At 37.4% G+C, this 24,717-nt stretch overlaps 2 protein-coding genes across 2 annotated transcripts; one reads left to right on the top strand and one right to left on the bottom strand.

Moving 5' to 3' along the window:
* Window positions 1–235: 235 nt before the first annotated feature.
* cb17h8orf74 (chromosome B17 C8orf74 homolog) lies at window positions 236–5,179 on the bottom strand. Its single transcript, XM_052580669.1, has 4 exons — window positions 5,035–5,179; window positions 4,620–4,809; window positions 2,731–3,128; window positions 236–563 (listed from the first exon to the last, which is right to left on the bottom strand). Exons 1-4 carry the CDS (start codon window positions 5,074–5,076, stop codon window positions 363–365), a joined length of 831 nt encoding a protein of 276 aa, XP_052436629.1. The 5' UTR covers window positions 5,077–5,179; the 3' UTR covers window positions 236–362.
* On the top strand, window positions 4,805–23,786 carry LOC127976037 (titin homolog). Its single transcript, XM_052580139.1, has 4 exons — window positions 4,805–4,976; window positions 14,878–15,541; window positions 16,561–16,738; window positions 17,023–23,786. Exons 2-4 carry the CDS (start codon window positions 14,900–14,902, stop codon window positions 23,784–23,786), a joined length of 7,584 nt encoding a protein of 2,527 aa, XP_052436099.1. The 5' UTR covers window positions 4,805–4,976; window positions 14,878–14,899.
* The last annotated feature ends 931 nt before the right edge of the window (window positions 23,787–24,717 follow it).

Below are 24,717 nucleotides of genomic sequence, written 5' to 3'. Positions count from 1 at the left end.
ATCAGATTAACGTACAGTTCCACAAACTGTCCTTTTTGGTTGTATAAAACAACCTTGCTTTGATTTTGGCCAGATGAAATTGCACAAACAGTTCTTTTTTTTACAAACAGTAAAAGTAGTGAAACCTCACTGCCAAAATGTGCATATGCTTAATGAAATGCAGTCAATAAAACCAGAGCTGCTGCTGGTTTTCTGTGGTCACTGCAACTTTTTAGGAACTTATTTTCATCTATAGTAGGTGTGAATTTCCTAATTTATTTTAGTTTTGATGTGAACTCTACACACAACACATACATACAGAGCAGGTATTAATCTTAAATTTTCACAAATATCTCAAAATAGACATTTTATGCATCTGTATTTCAATTTCTCTTCTTCTTTGATTTTGTGGGAGTTGCCACACAGCTCTTTCCAGGTAAAACCGGTTGATTTGTAAGGTGTGTTTGTACCAGATGAGACTTCTGGCTCAACAGATCCTCTGTGAGACAAACTTCCTTCATCAGAGACTCCATGAGAATCTCTCCCTGCGACTGCAGAAAACTGCGCAGCAATTCTTCAACCTCCTACAGTAGACAAAATGAGACAAACATATCCTATTGTTCATTTTATTCCCAATGAGTTCCATTAAGCACAAAAAAGAACTTAATGAAACATTTGTATAATTAGTCACAATGAAACCCATTTGTTTGTTGTTTTCCATCAGACACAATGTTTTTCAGTGAGAGAATAGAGAGAAAACTGCTAAAAATCCCATTTATTTTCTCCAGAGAAACTGATTTTCGGTGATATAGCACATAAACCTCTGGAGGCAGACCTACCACGAGCTCTGAGGCTGTTAAGTGATGATATATGCTTCTGTAGAGGCCACAAGTCATAGTCCAAGTGTTATTTCAACTAGGACAAATACTTCTGGAACCAAAGCTGCTGAAAAAGTGGCCTTGGCTGTAGTGCTCAGCACGGTTAAATAACTTTTCTTCCTTTAATCCATCTTATCTGGTAACAACTGACAGCCTGCATCTCCATGAGATATTAAGTAAGAAGTGGTCGAGCTGTTAATGTGTTCAGTATGAGGTTATGACCATAAGACACTACACAACAGAAATAATCCTTTGTTGCTTGTCTCAGTATGAATTATTACAGCCTTCACATTTCACACTGTGCTACAAAATGGCAAAGTCTGCTAAATAGAGTTTTTAGGTCAATGCTGGCAGCGGTTACACATCAGAGCCGCTCACCAATAGCTACAGATTAACTGTGATGATTGTTGAAAAGGTAACAGTGTGCCAACAGCTACAGGGCAGCTTAGGATCACAATCCTGATTATATCAGCGCTGAGCAGGAGCTACATTTCAGGATGCTTTCCAAACAATCCGTCTGCTTACATTTCTTCCTTTTGATAACAAGCTGTGATGTATGTTAATTTTGTCAGCTATTTTCATTTTATTCTTACTCTTAGTCCCATGCTAAAAATGTCCTTGTTAGTTTTTATCATTTTAAGTCAACCTTATCCTATTTAGTTTTAGTCGACCATCCCCTGGTTTCACAAACCAGGCTTAAACCTAGTCTCTGACTAAAATGTAAATCTGAGCTGTTTTAACTGAAAGAAACTTGCACGGACTGAGCTTGAAATATATCAGTGCCTTTGTTTTGTCTCAAGATGCACACAGGTGATGTTTTTGCTAAAGCATGTTAATAAAAATTACTTAAATGTCCTGAAATATGGCCTACCCCTGTCTTAGTCTAAACCCTGTTTTTGAAACCAGGCCTAAAAGTCTCAACATTTTAGTCTAGTTTCAGGTGAAGAAAACCTGAAGTATTTTCCTCTAGTTTGTCAATGAAAACTTGACATTTTAGCAATAAGATTATTATTATTTAACTGTACAGCAATATTAATTTTGGCAGCCTTTTTAAATTAAGTCTTAGTCTTATTCAAATGTACATTTTAGTTATCATATTTAGACAAACATCTCAGGGGTTGGTTTTAATATTGGGGAAGTAAATCCAGACTTTGCTGAAGAAGCATTAACTAACTCTTCAGCAGCAACAACAGTATCATGTGCGTGTATGTTTGTTTGCGCTTGTCTTTTAAAACCAACATGTACTGCGCATGTCTACCGTATTTTTCGGACTATAAGTCGCACCTGAGTATAAGTCGCATCAGTCTAAAAATACGTCATGATGAGGAAAATATATATATATAAGTTGCACTGGACTATAAGTCGCATTTATTTAGAACCAAGAGAAAACATTACCGTCTCCAGCCTCGAGAGGGCGCTCTATGTTTTCAGTGTAGTCTGCAGGAGCACAGAGCAGCATAGAGCGCCCTCTCGTGGCTGGAGACGGTTATGTTTCCTCTTGATTCATTTTTAGATAATTTCTCTCGGTTCATGTCAAATTAATTTTGATAAATAAGTCGCACCTGACTATAAGTCGCAGGACCATCCAAACAATGAAAAAAAGTGCGACTTATAGTCCGGAAAATATAGTACCCAACACGTACTATGCACACGCATGGCATCACAGTTTTCAAAGATTCATGTTTTAGGTGTTTACTTGGAAATGATAATTTCCGTTGTCGTTGTCATGTAAACTAATAGGCAAAACGCATTAAAGGTTTCTAGTTTTTGGCTTAAAATGTTGTCGTGTAAACAGCCCCTTAGTATCTTTCACAGAAAATAGCTTCCATATTGCAAAATAAGGTGGATACTGTAAATGAGTGATATCTTGTACCTGTCTGCTCATCTGTCCTTCATGTGGAAGTCTGTTTAAACTGGTCTGCAGCGCTGCCATCATCTGAGCTTCAGCCGTCTCTTTCAGTTCCTTGATTTCAGCTTCTTTTCTGGACTGAGCCAAACTCAGCTCTTTGAGGTCCCGCTGATGTTCCCACTCCACAGCGTCTGTTCCCTCACTGAGGGGCCGCGGGTGAGGGGGGCTTTCAACCTCCAGCTCACATCTGATGTGTTTAACACCCGTCTCACCGTTTAAAACCGCCTGATAGAGCCGCTGATGGGGAACATATGTCTTCACCATATAGTCCAGGAGAGCCGCATGATGAGCAGTGGAGAGTCCAGGCTCTATCTGAGATAAATGATCCTTGACAAGGCTAATGACCTCCGATGTCTTCAAACCTAACATGAATATTAAAAACAGAGATTATCTCAGTTATTAGTCAAAGACTCTAAGTCATATTAAACAGATCTTCTTAAGAGTAACGTTATTCTACAGAACAACCCCTTTTTTCAGTCTATATCTATTGATCTATCTATCTATAAAGAACTACATCTATCTATCTATCTATCTATCTATCTATCTATCTATCTATCTATCTATATATATATCTCTCTATCAAAAACGGAATCTATCTATCTATCTATCTATCTATAAAGAACTAAATCTATCTATCTATCTATCTTTCTATAAATAACTTTATCTATCTATCAATCTATCTATAAAAAACTTCTATTTATATATCTATCTATCTATCTATCTATATATAAATAACTTTATCTATCTATCAATCTATCTATAAAAAACTTCCATCTATCTATCTATAAATAACTAAATCTATCTATCTATATATGTAGGAACTAAATATATTGATCTTTCTCTATCTAAAAAACATAATCTCTATCTATCTATCTATCTATCTATCTATCTATCTATCTATCTATCAAGAGCTAAATCTATCTATCTATCTATCAAGAGCTAAATCTATTTATCTATCTATCTATCTATCTATCTATCTATCTATCTATAAAGAGCTAAATCTATCTATCTATCTTTCTATAAATAACTTTATCTATCTATCTATCTATCTATCTATCTATCTATCTATCTATATATGTAGGAACTAAATATATTGATCTTTCTCTATCTAAAAAACTTAATCTCTATCTATCTATCTATAAAGAGCTAAATCTATCTATCTATCTATCTATAAAGAGCTAAATCTATCTATCTATCTATCTATAAATAACTTTATCTATCTATCAATCTATCTATAAAAAACTTATATCTATCTATCGATCTATCTATCTATCTATCTATATATGTAAGAACTAAATATATTGTAAATAATCTAAATATATATCTTTCTCTATGTCTATCTAAAAAACTTAATCTCTATCTATCTATCTATCTATCTATCTATGTATCTATCTATCTATCTATCTATCTATCTATCTATCTATCTATCTATGTATCTATCTATCTGTTTGTCTAAAAACTAAATCTAGGAATTGCAGTATTATCACCGAATGATGTGTATTTGTATAAAAAATGTCATACAGAAAAAAACGCCAATTGTGGCATGTTCTGTATTTAAATACAGAGAAATAATTTTAACGGTATATTGGTATCAATAACAATACAAATTTCTGATTTCTGAAGTTGTGTGACGCCATCAAACTGGGCACACAGATTTACAGTAACTGCGTGTATCCTAATCAGAATAATGAATTCGAAATCTTAGTTATAAATGAAAGCAGTTTGCGTAATATTTATTTTGGTATGAACAACATAAGATAAAATAGCGTGCATAGAATTGTGGGCATCCTTGTGATCACGTGATAGGTCATCAGAAACACATTATAGCGACAGCAGCAGCAGTGATAACCCACCTGTGAGTTTGGGCAGGAGATGTTTGCTGATGTTTGCCACCTGTCCTACAGCTGACCACGACAGTCCTCGCCTAACTGCAAACATCACACTCTCATACACAAACTCCTGATGTAAATACTGGCGTTTATCGTCACCAGCAAACTCCGTCCAGTGAAAACAGCCGCTCAGACGCTCGATGCCTTCATCTCTCTGAAACAACACATATCATAAGAGCTTATAAGAGATTCTAGACAACAGCTGCCGCGCGATAATGCGCCTAAAGCGTCCTTCACAGCTGATGATGGATCTAACGTTACTGAATCGTGACTTCAGAACGTGCTGCGTGCCTCCGCGTTTGTCAACAAGTGCGCGTGCGGGTAAGAGCCACTGCTTCTTCACTACATACCTAATTGGTGTTTATTTGTGTGAGTTTACCTTTATCCTCGATATCTCCTGTAATGTGTGCGTGGAGGCCATCACGAGACTGAGTGTTGTGTTTGTTGCCAGGGAAACCCAGAGGACTTGGTGTTCTAATGCATCTAATGTTCTATTTTACACACATCTGGTGTAAACCTTAAAAATAATGTTTTAATGTTAGCCTAATGTTAATTCCATAATATATGGTTTCATTATACTGCACCTTTTACCTGCTTTTGAAATAACATTAAAGTTAAAATGGTGGTATGGTTTCATAAAACTGCAGTTTTGACGCAATATTTGTTCAAGTCATAACAATATTACAATATTAACGTTAATATTGGTTTATAATAGTGTTGTCCAACGATTAATGGCAAAAAAGTTTTTGCCTGCATAATATAGGCTATGTTTGTGTACTGTGTATATTTATTATGTAACGTTATATATAAATACACACACTTGCATGTATATATTTAAGAAAATATGTTATTTATATATTAAATATATCTGTATAATATAAATTATATATACAAGTAAATATTTTCTAAATATATACCTTATGTGTGTGTTTTTATACATAATAAAGATACACAGTACACACACACATTATGTAAACAAAAAGTTTTATTTTGGATGGAATTTATATTTTGACAGCACTATATTATAATTTGCATTACAACAAACTGTTAGAAGAAAGGGATCATTGGGGTTCTATTAGTTTAATATGCCTATCCATTATACAGCTATGATTTGCGAACCCCAAACTGACTCAAATGATTTGCAATCCCCAAACTGACTCAAATGTTTCGCGAACCCGCTTTGAACTCCCGAATTGACTCAAATGATTCGCGATCCCGCTCTGAACTCCCGAACTGACTCAAATGATTCGCGAACCCGCTACGAACTCCCGAACTGACTCAAATGATTCGCGAACTCGCTACGAACTCCCGAACTGACTCAAATGATTTGCGATCCCAATACACATATTGCTATAAAAGTGTGCACATCGAGAGAAATAAACAGCAGATGTTAATGTTAACAACTTCTTTAACTTGAGCAAATGCTGCTAATACACATACATTTGTTAATAAAGTAAATTAAACGAAAACATGAATGTTTTAATGCTACTGAATAAAAATAAACGATCCACTCGAAAGTCTCTGCTCATCATGACAGGACCTCGATCAGTGAGGTGCGTCTCGGGCCGATGATGTCACTTCCATGGAGACATGTTGTACACGCCCCCGTCCATTGACTCCGCCCCCACATCAAAACAGTGCCACAAAGAGATATGGAGCCAGAAGAATCTCAATAAAGATAAATGCACACACTACAGTCACATATGCACACATAGGATTCATACATGCACACACATAATTCATAAATACACACACAGGATACACAAATGCACACAAAATTCACAAATGCACACACAAAATTTAAAAAGCACAGAAGATTCACAAATGCATACAAAATTCAGAAATGCACACAAAATTCAGAAATACACACACAATTTAGAAATGCAAACAACATTTACAAATGCACTCAAGATTCACAAATGCACAGGACAAGATTCAGAAATGTATTTCTGATGCACACACACATATATCTTGATTTACAAACTGCTTGCGGTCTGTGAACTTCACTACATTTGTGTGTGAATTTTGAGACTCCCTTGACTTGGCTCGACACACAAATGCCTTTTTTTAAACAGGGAATGATCTGCAACCAATCAGATATCTCCCTTGTTTTAACCAATCACAAGAATGCACCCCACCTGGGGGATTGTTTACTTATAAGCCAATCAGCGAACGACTCACTTTCCTCACGCAGCGAACGACTCACTTTCCTCAGCGAACGACTCACTTACCTCACACAGCCGGCGACTCACTTTGCGCAGCCAGCGACCCACTTTGCGCAGCGAACGACTCACTTTCCTCACGAGTCACGCAGCGAACGACTCACTTTCCTCACCAAGCGAGCGACTCACTTTCCTCACGAGTCACGCAGCGAACGACTCACTTTCCTCACCCAGCGAGCGACTCACTTTCCTCACGAGTCACGCAGCGAACGACTCACTTTCCTCACCCAGCGAGCGACTCACTTTCCTCAGCAAACGATTCACTTTCCTCACGAGTCACGCAGCGAACGACTCACTTTCCTCACCCAGCGAGCGACTCACTTTCCTCAGCAAACGATTCACTTTCCTCACGAGTCACGCAGCGAACGACTCACTTTCCTCACCCAGCGAGCGACTCACTTTCCTCAACGAACGATTCACTTTCCTCAAGCAGTGCAGTTGAGCGAACGATTCACTTTCCTCACGCAGCGATCAACTCACCTTCCTAAGCGAACGACAGCCGGAGACCCACTTTTCGCAGCCAGAGAGCCACTTTCCTCTCTCAGCGGACCACTGACTCTCTCTTCATGTAGGGACTGAATATTATAATTAAAGTGACTTCTATATTGCATCCAAAATAATATTTAGATATATTTAAATATTCAAAAAGGTTTAAACATTTTTTTTTTTACTTTCATTAAAATATTTCAATAAAATGAAATAATTGCCTATTGAAAATTTATGAATCCATGGTTAACTTTTTTTCTGCAGTCACTGGGCTATATGTATTGAGACATTTTTAAATTTATATTTAGTAAAAAATAATAAAAAATAAACCTGAATTGTAATCTAAACATCTGTATTTTCATACAATTTAATACAATTGCTGTGTGAACACGTTCATGTGATTGGCTTATAAGTAAACAATCCCCCCACATGGGGTGCATTCTTGTGATTGGCTAAAAGAAGGGAGATATCTGATTGGTTGCTGATCATTCCCTGTTTAAAAAAAAGCATTTGTGTGTCGAGCCAAGTCAGGGGAGTCTCAAAATTCACACACAAATGCAGTGAAGTTCACAGACCGCAAGCAGTTTGTGAATCAAGATATATGTGTGTGTGCATCAGAAATACATTTCTGAATCTTGTCCTGTGCATTTGTGAATCTTGTCCTGTGCATTTGTGAATCTTGAGTGCATTTGTAAATGTTGTTTGCATTTCTGAATTGTGTGTGTATTTCTGATTTTTGTGTGCATTTCTGAATTTTGTATGCATTTGTGAATCTTCTGTGCTTTTTAAATTTTGTGTGTGCATTTGTGAATTTTGTGCGCATTTGTGCATCTTGTGTGTGTATTTATGAATCATGTGTGTGCATCTATGAATCCTGTGTGTGCATATATGAATCCTGTGTGTGCATATGTGACTGTAGTGTGTGCATTTATCTTTATTGAGACTCTTCTGGCTCCATAAAGAGAGACGAGCAGAAAAGTGAAGCACAAAGGAAAAATGGTATTGCAAGCTCAAAATAGACTCACACTCAAAATAAAAGCAGCGTTGCAAATAAATTAATAGATATGACCACGGAAAATATGTATTGCAAAATCATTGCTTTCGCGCTGTTTCATTTGTTTTGCAATTCTTAATTTTTGTTTGCAAAAAGCAAATGTATTTTCCTCAATACTTTAAATAAAATGTTTTAAATTTGTTTTTGTTTTTATTGTTTTTGTATATTTTAAACAAGGTAAATCTTTCTGATTTATTAAAATAAAAAGTCACATACATGGATTTTTCTAGGCTAAGCCCCGGATCTCCACTCACCCTAGAACCACCCCTGATTTGTACATATTATTATAATCATTGTATTATAATATATACATACAATACATATTTTATTCTTATTAGGTATATTTATAATTTGAAATTTCCTAAATATATATGAATATATTTAATTGAAATTAAGTTGAAATGTTAATAATTGTTTGATAATAATATTAGATCTGGTTTCATAATATTAAGAAAAATTAATAACATAATGTTGGTCATTATAACTTTTTGTTGGTATTTAATTTTCTTTTTGTGGTTTTTTTTTTTTAACGCCTATATCAAGTACAACATGTTGTTTTTAGAGACCTAAGAGTTAATTCTGCCTTGCACAGATGGTCACACAGTATAATCCTCTTTCAGAGGAGTCCCACTCCTCCTCCTCCTCCTCTCAGGATGAAGGTCTGCCTGTAATAATTAGCCTAATGGAATGAATGAGTGTGGATGGACAATATGCAGCTGTGGCACGTCTGTGGCTCATCGTCGTGGGTGGAAAGTGACATTCTTCACAGGAGGCAACACCATGATTTCAAACGATGCGCCTGTTTCATTCGGAGGAAGGAGTGCTGCTTATTGTGAGAAAACCTGTTGGATTCTCTAACTGGATTACATCAGAAATATTGTCAAAGTTTGGAGGTTAGGTGTTGGAGGATTTGGCAGCCTAGGAGAATGAATCTGTGCCTGCAAGGTAAGCCGGTGTGTTGAATTAGGACAGAGCATCTAGATGATTCTATCTGACTCATTTAAAAAGAGCTGTTTTTCAGTTGTTTTAGTGGAATATGCGGTCTGAGATCAAAGCTAAAATGAAAGATTAAAGACTAAAGTATTTATTTGTGTGAGAGCTGTCAATGCAACTGTTTGCTTTATGAAATAATTATTGGTTTCTATGATGTTGAATACTGCCAGATGAACTGATGTATTGCTATGAATTTCAAAATTAGCAGTGTTACAAATCATGTGAGGGTTGCTGTCTTGGTCTCTAGCATTTTGAAGCCTTTCTTGTTTTCATATTTTACAGTTTTCATTTAAAAAACAGACAAAGCATTTTCAAGGACTTGTTTTTTTTTGTTTAAGAGTGACTAATATCTAGCAGCTCTGACTAACATGAGTACTGGTAAGTAAGCATTAATGATCTTGGTCAGCACTGGATAGTCAGCATTATGGAAATCATTTGACTGTTTTCATTTTTAAGTGCTATGCTAATTATTATTTGTAATTTTCAAACAAGCTTGTTTCTACCTGGGATAATGATGGTGATAATAATAATAATAATAATAATAATAATAATAATAATAATAATAATAAAGGTAATTGCAACCTTTTATCTTTCAGTTCAGACTTTTTTTTCTTAGAATTTGAGTTTATATTGCAATTCTGATTTTGTATCTGTTTTTTTTTTATCTGTGAGTTTCTGTCTCACAATTCTGAGTTTATATTTTGTAATTCTTTTTTTATATCTCACAATTCAGACTTTTTTTCTCAGAATTTCCTTTATACTATCTCGCAGTTCTTACTTTGAGTTTGTCACAAATCTAATTTTATATCTCAAATTCAGAATTTTTTTCCTTGAAATAGCAACTTTTTATCTCACAATTCTGAATTTATCTCTCAATGACTTTTTCTTAGAATTTGAATTTATCTCACAATTCTGTTTTTAACTTACAAAATATTATAACATATATATATTTTTTTTTTTTGTTAAAATAGCAACTTTATGTTTCACAAATCTGAGTTTAGGCTGTATCATGATTCAGACTATTTTCTTAGAATTGCGAGTTTATTCCCATTCTGAGTTTATATTTTGCGACTCCAATTTTATATCTCACAATTCAGACTTTTTTTTATTAAAACTGTGACTTTATATCATGCAATTATGAGTTTATCTCATAATTAATTTATAATTGCAACTTTAACTCACAATGCTGACTGTATTCCTCACAATTCTGATTTTTTTTCCTCAAAAATTTAATTTATATCTCACAGTTCTGAGTTTCAGTTTCTGAGTTCAGAGCAACTCTGATTTCATCTCTCGCAATTCAGACTTTTTTTTATAAAGTGCAACTTTATATCTCAATTTTGTTTCATTTTCATAGTTCTGAGATAAAAGTCAAAATTGTTGGATATAATCTTGAAAAACTTTTTTCTATTCTGTGGCTGACACAGACTTCCATTCTGAACAGATGTATATATGTATTTGAGAGCTGTTAAACTCTCCTCACACGTATCCCATGAGTCTCAGTGATCTGACAGTGTTGTGTTGCAGGTTTCTCCCACTGGGCTGCCAAGTTCTCAGCTGCTAATTGTGGAAATCATGCGTAGAACTTTCAACTGTTAATTCAGCCTTTAGAGATTTATAATTAGTGTCAAATATATGTACACCTCTCAGAGGTGTTTAGTAATTAATGAGCTCTAATTAAATGGGGTTTGTGCTTGGTGTGCCATTAAAAGAATCGGAATTAAACATAGAACCTACAAACATCCGTATAATGTTCCTTCAGCTAGTTGGTTATTTTTATTTAAGGGTACAGAGGATGTGCTGTCTTTTCCTGAGATTACAGTAAGCCGTGCTTTGGAAGTACTCAAGCGGGCAAACAGTGATTGTTATCAAGTATTTTTTTTAGATATATATAGCCTATATATGCAATTATGTGAGTGAAAATTGTTTCTCCACTATGTTTTTCAGTATACAAATAAAAAGAAAGATGCATGAAATACTTCTGTAAGGTAACAGTATGGCACTGCAGGATTCAGTGAGAATAAGCAGATATTCACTGAAGGCCCTGTTCACATTCATTTTCATCTCAAGGTGCCCTTAGAAACTGCATATAAATCAATACGAATGAAGTACCAGGCAGATATTATAGAGAGAATGACTGTCCAGTAAGGAGGGTTCACAGAAAATATTCATAGTTTAAATCAGTTTTTCTTTGAATAGTTCAAATCTTCTAATGTTGTAACTTGTAATTACAGATACTAACATCTGAGCGAATTTCAAAGAACATTCCATTAAATCATATCAGAATTATATATCTAATATTATATATCTGAGAAAAAATTAAAATATAATAATATCTATTATAAGATAAAAATATAATTTAATATACATTTGATTTAGTTATTAAATTGTGTCATTGTTTTATAATTATTAAATTACATCACATACTTTAAAAAAAAATGTGTGTGTTTTGTGACCTGGACTTGTTTTCATGATATTCATTCATCTAAGGTCATGACAAATGTATTTGTATAGTGCTTTTCACCAGTGCTTTGGGCCGGTACGCACCAGTACTCATTACCGCCACTTCCAAATATAGCTCTGGAGCTTACCACCACCTCTCCATGCGCCCAGAACTTGCTTTTAGCGTACTGGTACGTTCATTTGGACATCTGTTTTAATAGAGGTTTTAATCCTTTGCCTTCGCTGCCGCTTTTCAGAGCACTCTTCACAATGCACGCTTCCTAATTCTTCCTAGGTCGGAGCGGGATCGCGAATCATTTGAGTCAGTTTGGGAGTTCGGAGCGGATTCGCGAATCATTTGAGTCAGTTTGGGGATCGCAAATCATTTGAATCAGTTCGGGAGGCCGGAGCTGCTTCGCGGATCATTTGAATCAATTCGAGAGTTCGGAGCGGGTTTACGAATCATTTGAGTCAGTTTGGGAGTTCGGAGCGGGATCGCGAATCATTTGAGTCAGTTCGGGAGTTCGGAGCGGGTTCGCGAAACATTCAGTCAGTTTGGGGATCGCAAATCATTTGAATCAATTCGGGAGTTCGTATAGGGTTCGCGAATCATTTGAATCAGTTCGGGAGTTCGTGTCGGGTTTGTGAATCATTTGAGTCAGTTCGGGAGTTCAAAGCGGGATCGCGAATCATTTGAGTCAGTTTGGGAGTTCAAAGAGGGTTCACGAATCATTTGAGTCAGTTTGGGGATCGCAAATCATTTGAATCAGTTCGGGAGTTTGGAGCGGGATCGCGAATTTGATTCAGTTCGGGAGTTCAAAGCGGATTCGCGAATCATTTGAGTCAGTTTGGGGAACGCGAATCATTTGTATCAGTTCGGGAGTTCGTAGCGGGTTCGCGAATCATTTGAGTCAGTTCGAGAGTTCAAAGCGGGTTCGCGAATCATTTGAGTCAGTTTGGGGATCGCAAATTATTTGAATCAGTTTGGGAGTTCGTAGCGGGATCGCGAATCATTTGAGTCCATTTGGGGATCGCGAATTATTTGACTCAGTTCGGGAGTTCGGAGCTGGTTCGCGAATCATTTGAGCACCTCTTTTGGGCCACTTAAAGCACTGCTTTTCACAATACATAATTCCAAAGCATCATGATGACAGTTGAGATTTGCTATAGCCTATAGTGTTTATATATTGCTTTACATGACTATATTATATGTGGATAAAGTTATATAAAGATAAAGACATATATCCAACTTTATATAAAGAGCTGAGTGACAATATAGTTACAATTTGAGATAATGTAAACACTAAAGCAGGTGGAGATTAGATATATAGCCTAGTATTTATATATTGGTTTACACGAGTCTAAAGAATGCATGTGAAAAAATAAAGGATGTACTAGTCATACTATATGGGTCATGTTGTGTCAGTCATCAGATACAAGCATTAGAGAACTGGAGTGAATTTGACAGCAAGTGTGTTTTCAGTCTCTGTGTTTGGTGCATCAATGACATGTTTGTAGAATATACACAATCCAGCCTGTCATCATGGGTCAGAAAGCAGATGTAGCTCTTCACAGCTCTGTTCATGCAATACTGGTGTCGCTGTCATGTGTCTAACGCTTCCCTTGAGTTCAGTGAAATCTCAAGATGATTAAAGAAGCTTTGTGTTCTATCCTTAGCCGCCAAAGGCCCTGATTAGTGGCCAGACTGTTTGTGGGAGGGCTTGTGAACTTGCATCACTGCAGCATTTGTGTGCTTAGATGCTGTCTGGAACATTGCTCTGTGTAGTCCCTTTTTGTGTCACATTTTGTGCTGTTGTACACTTTTTAAATTTTTGCATCAGATAATGTATTCTGTAAATGTAAGTATGATGTTTATATTATATATATACTCTATATCCTGTCATTTTTACATTGAGCTGAGATATTGCTGAAATAATGCTATTTTAATTGTTTAAACAGAAATTGTTTTATTATTCACAAGGCAAATTGTTCAGTGGAAACATGCTTGATGCAGCATATCATAGCTTTTGTGTTCAAATATGGATGGTTTCTTTCAATTTTATACAAATAGAATTAGAACATTGCCTAGATACACTATGTGATTTTATTCAGTTTGGACTGTCATGAAATTATTTTGTGCATTTTGTATTTAAATGAAAATATATCTGATTATAAGAAAAACAACTTTAGTCTCAGTTTAATACACATAAAATGGTTTCATTTGCAAGCTGTGCTCAGAGATCATGCTCTTGAACTTGTTTAAATGTTAGATTAAAATGCCTATTAAGGACTAAGAACTAAATGCAATTTAAACTAGTCTGTAACTGTTTCCAGAAGAACATGAGATTAATCTCTGGACTGGGGCCTAGTTTCGTAGTTGCTTACACATTTAAATGGCATGAAATGTAGTATATTACAAGTACACAGGTATTATTACAGTTTTCATCACAATATCTGTTTCCTCTAATACCATGATGTTCTTTGAAGTACTTTGGAGAACCATGTCAGTGCTATTGTTCTCTGTATGAATATGCCATTCACACAGTACAATGGTACTCCCATCAGTATAAGGATGAACTTCAGATACATTTATAAGATAAATGTTGTGTCTATATGTTTTTACACCTCTGGTTAAATCTAATTAAATGATCAAATAGTGATATTTTAGTAACTATATCTTTGATTGAGAGTTTGAAGAATTAATTCCCGACATGTTTGAGGCTTAATCTTGGTGCTCTGTTCCTAGAAGAAAATATTGTTCAGGGTTGCTTTTTCATAACACGAGGCTTGGAGATCTCAATATTTTACTCATTCACTTTGTCAGTTTTGATTTAGTATTCTGATTACAATGCAGACTGTGGTTTCTTGGCAGATCTGAGAGCAATTAAATCATTACTAGAGTCTCCATTTCATGTAATTTCTTTATAATTTCATATTTTATGAAGATTGCTTCTGGGTTTGAATTTGAAATCTGTGTTGATTCTGAGTTTCAATGTCATTCACATTTCCATACTTCCCTCCACAGCTTAAATTGACGTGGAGAAAAGATGGAGAGGACGACCCAAGGCTCCTTCGATGCCAATACCCATTTTCAGAATGAACCTCATCCGTTTCCTCAGCCTCCAGCTTCGTCCTTTGGCTCCAGTGTGACTGCGGCCAACCCTGCCAAGAGAATGACTTTCTACAAGAGTGGCGACGCTCAGTTCAAAGGAGTTAAGATGGCCATCCATAAGCGCAGCTTCAAATGCTTTGATGCCTTATTGGATGACCTTTCCCAAAAGGTTCCTCTACCTTTTGGTGTGCGTACCATCACGACCCCAAGGGGAACCCACAGCATTAAACATTTAGAGCAGCTAGAGGACGGAGGCTGTTACCTGTGCTCTGACCGCCGCTACGTTAAGCCAATCAACATGGAAGCTGCAGGGAAGAGGCCGGCGGTCTGGCACCATCACAGCAACCCACATAACCCTCGCCGCAAGCCCTCCCGACCCGAGGAGCCCCCCTCGGGACATCAGCACCACCATCGGCACCCAAAAAGGATTGTTCTGGTAAAAAACAATGACCCTACTATTAGGCGATCCGTCATTCTGAACAGACGAACAGCTCGGAGTCTTCGCGTCTTCATGGACGAGATTTCAGAACTCATGCAATGTCATGTCAAGAAACTCTACACTCTGGAGGGACGTAAGGTCAGGGAGGATTTCATTTATTCAACCATTCTTTAATTAGCCAGGTCAAGTATTTTAGGAGGGTGGTGTCAGTTCAGGACAAAGCTGAAGGCCCTGGGAAAATAGTTGTGCTATAGCTACTAATCTAATTTGCATCTTAAAGAGATGTTTCAACCCCCAAAATAAAACCTTAATTCACCCTCCATGTTATTCCTAACAAATAAGTTTTCTGTAAAACACAAAAGGAGAAATTAAAGTATGTACCAAAAAGCACCATTACAATTACCCATGTGATTTGTAATCTAGTGTTCTGAGGAACCAAGTAAAATTTATTATAAAAGTAAATTTACTCAAATATACTTGCCCTCCACCATTGCTTTACAATTTCCTTCATGCGTGTAATTTTTTAGGATTTGCAAACAACATCAATTGCCAGTGATTGTTGCATACCTCATAACTAAATGTTTGAATCGATGCATGCACTATTTGATCACTATTGGGCAAGATATTTTTTACAAATATTATGTATTTTTGTTCATTTTGGAATTTGACAGCATGTAATGCTTTCTTAGTATGGAAAGTATATTCTTAGTATATTTCCTTTGTATAATTCATTTGAAGGAAATATAAAGAAGATGAGTACATGATGCCTGAATTCTCATTACTGGTTGAACTACTTCTTTAAATACAAAATCTGTAAAATCTGTATTTTGTGTTTAATTAGTTGATATACATAATTAAGGTTAATTCAGGATCATTGAGCCATTTTTATCCAGTCATCTCAGTGATAAATGGTGGCCCAATTTACTTGAATTCACCCTACATAAATTAATATGCTGCTGTTGTCATTCCAACCAACCATTATGTTTGAGTTTTGATGATTTAGGGGTTCTAAATGCTAAAATGTGTCTGTTAGTGCAACCATGTAAAACGTTTCAAATCAGTCAATTATGAGGTTACATTTTAGTCAGGATGTTGTTAAACGTTTTGATCTCTGACTGGATTTGACTTGTCTTCTGTTTATTCACTGCTCTCCATAGATTGACAATATTCAGAGTCTGATGCAGTGTCCTAGTGTGCTGGTCTGTGTGGGTCGAGAGCCCTTCAGGCCGCTGCTCATGGAAAGCTTGAAGAAGCTCTCAGACGAAAAGCTTCCAGGAATGGGCTCAAGGTCTTACTCCAGTGTCTGCAGTGAAGGCCACGAGAGCAAAAAGAATGGTAAATATTTTCTTTTATTGTGTTCCAACTTCAAGTTAACTACCGTTTACATTCATTTGTTTTAGGTGAGTCATTATATTGATTAACTTACCATCTATCCAACCCACGTATCTCTAATAATAGACTGAAGATGACACAACCATTTACCACCAACTCAAATGCAGTTCATTTATTGTAGGGGTTGGTGAATCGAGCCTCTTTCAAATTTGTTGTTTGCATGTTAAAAATATGTTATTATCCGTGATAAAATGATATATCTGTATCTTATGATTTTGTTTTAACAGTTAACTTTGGCCTGGAGACAAAGAAAAGTATTATCCATCCACGATCAGACTCCAGTAATAGATCTACAAGATACTCTCTTTCTTCAGAAAAGTCCTATCAAAATGGATTATGCATGACACCAGGACAATCCGGCTGCGTCAGCAACTGTCCTTATGTTAAAGAAGTTGTAGTGAACGATGACATTGAGAAAAGAGTGCTTGTTAACAAAGACGGCAGCCTTTCTGTGGAGATGAAGGTTCGCTTTCGGCTTTTAAATGATGAGACTCTTCAGTGGTCCACCGAGATCAAGAAGTCATCAGTGAAAGTGAATGACTCTGCTTCTGTGAAAGATGCAGATTATCTCAAAGCTAAAGCTGAGTTTTCAGACCCAGACTCCATATCTGCATCAGAGACTGATGAAGCCTTTGCAACGAAGCTGCATCAGAAGCATATTGAGGAAACACTTTGTCAAAACTGTTGCAATCACTGCCAAGAGTACGACATCTGGAAAAACCCCATGCACAAAGAACCCGAGACCTGTAAATCACCTAGTTCCAGTGCATCATCTAACAAAGTTATACACAAAAAGTCATCGGTGGATAGTACACGCACAATTTCTCGTTCCAGTGGTGAGTACACTGAGCATGTGGTAGAAAAGGCTTCGTGCTTTCAGCAGACAATGGGGGAAGGAGACACTAGAGTAGAATATTGTGCAATAAGTCATTGCTGCAATCGAGGTGAAGTATCATCTGTTGCTACCACATCAAAGAGCAAGAGATCTTGTGAGGACGACTGTGAGAGTCACGCTAAAATGAAATATTCTCATATGGAATCTAAAATCTCTCCTACTCCACATTGTGAGGTCATTAAGGTCCTGGAAGAGCGTCCGGTTTCTGCAGTTAGCAACTCATCCAAAGTGCTTGAGTCTTTGAGGGAAGATCAGGATGATGATTATGATGATCTGCCTCCAAGCGTTTCAAGAGCATCACACTGGTCTCAAAGTAACCATCTTGAGAGTGATGATAAACCCAAATGTGTTCATTGTTGTGGCTACCAATCTTCACCAACATCTTATTTGTCCCCCAGACCTCCAAGTAAAGAATCAAGCACTGCTGTCCACTCACTTAAGCTCAAAAAGTATAAAACCACTTTTGTAACACCAGCAGAGCCAGTTGGGATGAGTATGACATCTCCAATTTCAAAAGTGTCCTCCAGATCACATCCATGTCAGTGTGGAACCATAACCCCAAGTTCAGTTGCATCTGGTAGGCAGCACAGGCCTGAGGGAGAGGCTTGTAATACAGATTCCAGACATAACCATGCACCTTGTAAATCTAGAGGTCAAGCAAACACCCCTGGATCCAATGCATCTGATGCTCTGAAGATATGCGACAAAGATGCTGGAAACATATCTTTAAGTGCCACATCAGATGTGTCGAAACGATCTGGTCAGTCTGGTGTATGTTCATGCTGTGGTGAGCATAAAAGATTTAATGGGAATCCAGAGGGGAGTGAAGCAGAGAAAGCTGATTCCATAGTGTCAAAGTCAAACAAATCTGCTGCATCCATTTCAAATGTTCATGAAAACCTTAAACTAGTTAATAATATGTCGGAAGGGGAAGCCACTCAGGAGTCTGGACTGTCTAAAAATTCTACTTCAAAAATCTCCAAAAAATCTACCTGCTCTGCACATGAAATGTGTTCTTTTGGGAAATCATCCAAATCTGAACATAATGAAGCTGAAAGTGTTACAGAAAGAACCAAAAGTGCCACACCAGTAAGGTCAGTTGGGTCAGACTGCATTGTTTCAGAGAGAGAGCCCACACCAGCCTTGGAGATGGATCAAGCTGAAGAAAAAAGCCAAGAAAGAGCTGTCAGCCCAATCTCAGCCAATTCAAATTTATCAGCTGCATCGAGGGCATCTCACAAATTAGAGAGTGCTAAAACGCCTATATTTTGTAGTCTAAATGATTTAGAGGAAGTGCCATCAAACGGATTTAATTCTCAGGGTGATATATCAGAAAGTGCTGCTACTCAGAGTCATACTATGACAGATAATCATTGTGGACAAGGGCCAGAGATTTCTCAAGAAGTGAGACCAGCTAGTGCCATGTCTAATAAATCAAACCGATCTTCTGAACATCCATCACATGCATCAAAGCAAACAACTAAATCTGTCAAATCTTGTTGCGACATACATAAAAAGGCCACTCATAATGCCAACAGTCCTGATGTTCATTGTGAGCCGGAAACTGAGGTAACCACTGAAAAAAGACTATGTAGTCCGCTGTCCAACTGCTCCAAAATATCTGTGAAGTCACATGCATCCTCAAAGAATTCACATGCAGAGTCTGAATCTAAGGAAAGAGTTCCTAACTCAATGTCTGTTAAAACAAACACATCTAAAGGATCTTGTAGGTCCTGCAAATCAAACCACAATGTTCCAGAAACCACAGTTTCCTCAGAACCAATTGATACAACACCTAATGAATGTGAAACTCCAGAAAATGAGTCAAATAGAGCCATCAGCCCAATGTCTCAAACCTCAGAGAAGGCTAATGCCTGTTCTGAAAGATCTGTCAAATACACTGCACAGAGCATTGTATCTCAGGGAGTGGAAAATGGCAAAGTCATCATGTCTTTGAATGCCTTAACTGTGTCCTCTCCATTGCCTAGGTCAAAGAGGTCCCCATCTCCTAGATCAATCCACAACACTGAAATTAAGAAAACTGACAGCAGAGCTCCAAGTGGGATGTCAGTAAGTTTAAATGTATCCTCACAATCCCAAAGATCCAGTAAATGTCATTGCCTCAACTCCATAAATGGTCATTTGAGAGAGACAGAGATTAAGATGCTAAAAGAGGACGCCAAAGATGAATCTCAGAGCTTGTCAGGAAAATCAAATCGGTCAGTGAAATCTAATATAAATAACATTAAGTCTGCAGGCAAACAGTTTGATGAACCTCTAAGTCCTACATCAACAGCATCCGTTTCTCTTGGACTAGGAGAAGAGCACAAGGGTGACGACTTTGATGAACGATCAACCAATGGCATTTCAGCCTGCATAGAGGAAGCTGGCCATCAGTTAGAGTTTGTAGATGAAGTGGATGCAGAGGAAAGGCCAAGGACAGAAATGTCTATGAACTCTGCGATTTCAGACGAATCCAAGAAGTCCCATCACAAGATCTGTAAGACTCCTGTTCAAGCTCTCTCACCTGTCTCAGCTGAAAGAATAAAGTCAGTAGAACTCAAGAAAAGCAAGTCGGGAAGCCAGTTAAATGAAAACAATATCAGAGTGCCCTCCACTTTGTCACTGTCATCTTCACGAAGTAAGTCACCCTTGAGAGTTTCACAGGGAAGTGCTAAAAATACTGCTATGGAAGATAGAGATTGTGAAGCTGTCAACAACACCAACCATGCAGTAAAGAATGAAACATCTTCAAAACATGACCAAAGTGGAAGAACCTCTGAAATAGCTATGCCAGAAAGTGACCATTTAAACTCTTCAGAAACATCTGAGCATTCGGTGAAGTTCAAAAATGGGCACAGTACTAAAGAGGGTGATAGATCTAAATGTAAAAGATCTAACTGTTCTTCCCAGTGTTTGGAAATAAATGGACTGAATATAAATTATAATGGAAACAATAATGGTATTTTGTCATCCGCATCAGACAGAAGATCTATGAAAAATGATGCATCCAGGCCAAATTCAACAGGGATGTCTAATATTTCCCAAAATCGTGTAAGTCTACTAGATGAGATCCCAAACAAGAATAAAGCATCATTTAAGCATCCTGGTTCCTCAAGTGACAGTGTTTTATCTCGGGCACTTTCAGCAGCAGATCTGTTAAAAGAGATTGTTGTCAATGCAAGACCAGTCAGCAAAGGATCAAAGTCAGTTGCCTCCAGCAAAAATATCGACAATGTAGAAAATAAAAGCCCAAAAAGCAACAGGAGCAAACAGGGCAAAGTCAGCATCTCATCTGAATGCAATAACAAGGAGATGATGCCGTCATGCTTACCAAACGCTTCCCCTACAGAAGTTGTGAATGACTGGCTTAGGAACATTCCCATTGATGGCCATGTTTATGAAATGGATGTAGAACTCACTGAAGATATGACCTTGACTAAAAATGGTGAGGACACGTCTCTAAGAGACAAAGTTGAGGCACAAGAAAGCATAATAGAGGTTGAGAAACCTCACGATGATCAAGAAGGTGAGAATCCTATGCAGCAGGAGACCAATGACATTTGTGTTGAAACAGAGTTGTGTGATGAAAGAGCACAATTGGAAGTTAGTACAATAGATCCCAACCCCAAAGCATTAATGAAACAAGACAGTTTGCAAAAGCAACATCATTCTTCGGTTCAGGTCATGAAGGTTTTACTGGGTCCAAAACTAGACAGGTCCAGTAGTTTACCTGAAGTCTCCCCTGTATATGGCAGAAAATTAAGCCAGTCTGCTCAAGGCCTGTTGGACTGCCTTGAGAAATTACGATTAATTGACTCAGACTCTAAAAAGGAAAAGCAGCATAAATATAATGAAGTAATGACGATCCTACAGTCGCTCTGGCTCCAAAAGCCTTCTGAGGATGAACAGAAAAGCCAAAACACAAAGGAACACCCCTCCACTGAAGATGAATTTAACCCACGATCTTCATCTGGGGTTGATGTTCGCAGCGGCTCCACCGGCTCTGTTAAAGGTAGCATGAATGGCATATTAGAAAAAATAGAGACCGTACAAGGCACAATACCACCCATTGCCGAACAAGAGGGTTCACTCCAAGATAAAGATGAAGAAGATCAAGTAAAGTCTACAGCACAAGCATGCGAATGTTTAGACCAATCCAAAGTCTCCTCAGATCCAGTAACTCCAGGGATTTCAGAGCAAGTCCAGGGGAGTTCAGTAAATACACAACCTGATGATGACCAAGAAAATGGTGTATTGCAAGTAGATAATGTTGAAAGCAGTGAGAATAAGAATGAATCAGATCAAACACCACAAACAACCTCTTACAAGAGCTCGGGGAATGAGAGTAATGCTATGAAATCTCAAGAAAATACAAGCTCAGAGACTCCACCGTCTGTTCAGAGAGCTCCGCTTGCTAAAAGAGTTTCACAAGACCCAGATCCCGTTTGGGTGCTGAGCTTATTAAAAAAGCTAGAAAAGCAGTTCATGTTACATTACGCAGATGCCATGGCGGAGTTCAAAGTGAGGTGGGATTTGGATGACAATGATATGCTCGATAAGATGATAACTGAGCTGAAAGAGGAAGTACACAAAAGGATCCAATCCAGTATTAACCGAGAACTGCAAAAAATCCAAAGCCGGGCCGGCAGGGGTCCGAGACCTCCGGGAACTACTCTATCAAGAGACTCCACGATCCAGACTGAGCAGCGACGCAAGCGTCTTAAGGTCATGCGCAATAAGTCCATCTTGTCAAGGACTGGTGAAAATTACACTGCGTCAGGAACTGAAAACAGCGATCAGCGCAGTGATGATGAGTACTGCCCATGTGAAGCATGCATGAAAAAGAAGATGGCGTCTAGAGTTGCCCAACGAGCTCAAGCTTTGAGTTTGGCTCCGGTTATGATGGAATTTGATCTGCGGAAAATTTTGCAAATGAAAAAGGATCCAGCCCAACCTAGAGAACCAAAAATGGGAGAACAACATTCAACCAACTTGACTTTTGCAGTTGAGAAAGAAGAAGTGGTTCATGAAGAGGTAGAGGAAACCAATGACAATGGTAAAGACCATAAATTTGATGCGGCAGATCAAGAGCCAGATGGTTTTGTCAATACAGTAGATGAAGGCAAAAATACAGAAAACATCAAAAATGTAGACTCTGTAAACTATGAGACAAGAGATCCAAGTGAAGAGGAAGCAAATGACAAAAGAGATTCTGGTGAAGAACAGGTGGAAAATGAAGAAAGTGAGGATGTAAGAGAAGAAATGGTGGTAAATGGTAAGAGAGATGCTGAGGAAGAAGAGGAAGTAGAGATTGTTGAGGATGAGACTGAAAAAGATACAGAAGAGGACTGTGAGAAGGAAGACAGTCCCAAGGGAGATGCAGCAAGTCCAGAAAATAGTGATACGTCTGTGGAGGCGGAAAAAAAGGATGAGATGACAGAAACTGGTGATGAAATCGAATCAGATGACAGGGAAGCAGAAACTGAGACTGGGAAAGAGAGTACAGAAGACAAGTCTGCAGAAGATGTATGTGAATCTAATTCAATTAAAGACGATACACCTACTGAAGGTGATACGTCAGATCAAACGTCCACCAGTGAGAAAAATGCTGATGGGAATCTGGATGGAGCTGCAAAGAATGAAGCCAATGTAGATGGGACTTCAGACACAAGACAGGATGAGGACCACCCTCAAAACTCAGAGGAGGTCAAAGGAGACACAGAAAATGAGATGAACAAATGTAGCTCTGCTGAAGAAGATTTTGAGAAAGAAAAATCTGATGAAACTGTTGTTGATGACTGTGAGAGCACACTCGCGAAACAGGTGACGAGAACGTCAGTGGAGTCTCAATCAGGATCCGCGGAGAACTGCATGAATCAGACGGCTAAACTGAAAGATCTTCAGAGTTTCATGGAGAGTATTGAAAGTCAAGGAGACAGCGTGGTTGTGATTACTAAACAACCACCGTTCAAAGAGCCACATGGAAATAAAAAGGACATGTGCAATGGCTTGACTGAATGGCAGGTGTCTCCAAAAATAAACAACAGGGCCAGTAAACTAAAGAAAGGACAAGGATGTTATGGCGAACAATGAAGAATTGTAATCATTTTATATTCCATCTTATAAAGCACTTTATTACTAATGTTACTTTAGATGGCACTTGGATAATGATGATGTGAGATTATTAACCTCACTTCAAAGATATCTAAAGAGCTAAATAGAAACTTTTAAGATATTTCAAAACTGTATATTTTATTGAGTTTTATTGAGTCTGTTAAAACTTTAAGCAACCAATATTGTACTCAAGGATTCATATACTCAATGAAATACTTAGTATCTTCAGAGTCACACAGTCATGCACATTTTATCGATAAAGATTGAATTCTCAGGGTTCTGAATGTTACAAGAATTATAATATACATGCATTTTTTGCCCAAATTTAACAAAGTTTAGCATTGCATTACTTTTAATTTATATGCTAAATGGCACAATTATATTTCTAAATATATATAATTGCAGATATGACGTAAGAAAGAGGTATTACTCAAAAGCAACTTTTTTGCCATGACTCTAGATTTCAAAATTGCTTACTTAACTATCTTTTATTTATTTCTGAAGTTGCAAGATTTTATGATGCTGCTAAGTGGTGCTTGATGCCACATTTTACATCATAAAAGATCTCATCATGTGTGATGTTTAAACCATTCTTGATTGTGGTATGTTGCTATTGTTTGACATTTACAATAATAAATGCTTAACTCTGATAATGTCTCATGTTGTTTTCATAACGGGTCGGCACATATTTAGCTTTAGATTAGAAGATTGTTGTTTTAGGTTTCTGACTATATAACAGTTACAGCGTCTTGATCAGAAATGTTTCTCTTTGTATCGTTGCTCTGCCATGGCATTTTTAACCTGAAAGTTTATTTCCTTCTTCCATAGTATAGTGCTCTTTGTTAATAATGTCTTGTTGTTGTTGTTTGTCCTTCATGTATTCAGTAATACAGTCAGGAACACACTTAAG

This window comes from Carassius gibelio, chromosome B17 (assembly GCF_023724105.1).
Source record: "Carassius gibelio isolate Cgi1373 ecotype wild population from Czech Republic chromosome B17, carGib1.2-hapl.c, whole genome shotgun sequence".
NCBI lineage: Eukaryota > Metazoa > Chordata > Actinopteri > Cypriniformes > Cyprinidae > Carassius > Carassius gibelio.
The sequence above is the reverse complement of the archived record's forward strand: the minus strand, read 5'-3'. Positions and strand labels throughout refer to the sequence as shown.

Excerpts from the sequence above, each read along its gene's own strand:
- cb17h8orf74 (XM_052580669.1), bottom strand. The coding sequence starts at position 5,076 with ATGGCCTCCACGCACACATTACAGGAGATATCGAGGATAAAG. Across the intron at positions 3,129-4,619 it reads TCTCCTGCCCAAACTCACAG|GTTTGAAGACATCGGAGGTC; the intron begins GTGGGTTATCAC and ends TATTCATGTTAG. Across the intron at positions 564-2,730 it reads AAGGACAGATGAGCAGACAG|GAGGTTGAAGAATTGCTGCG; the intron begins GTACAAGATATC and ends TGTCTACTGTAG.
- LOC127976037 (XM_052580139.1), top strand. The coding sequence starts at position 14,900 with ATGGAGAGGACGACCCAAGGCTCCTTCGATGCCAATACCCATTTTCAG. Across the intron at positions 15,542-16,560 it reads ACACTCTGGAGGGACGTAAG|ATTGACAATATTCAGAGTCT; the intron begins GTCAGGGAGGAT and ends TGCTCTCCATAG. Across the intron at positions 16,739-17,022 it reads CCACGAGAGCAAAAAGAATG|TTAACTTTGGCCTGGAGACA; the intron begins GTAAATATTTTC and ends TTGTTTTAACAG.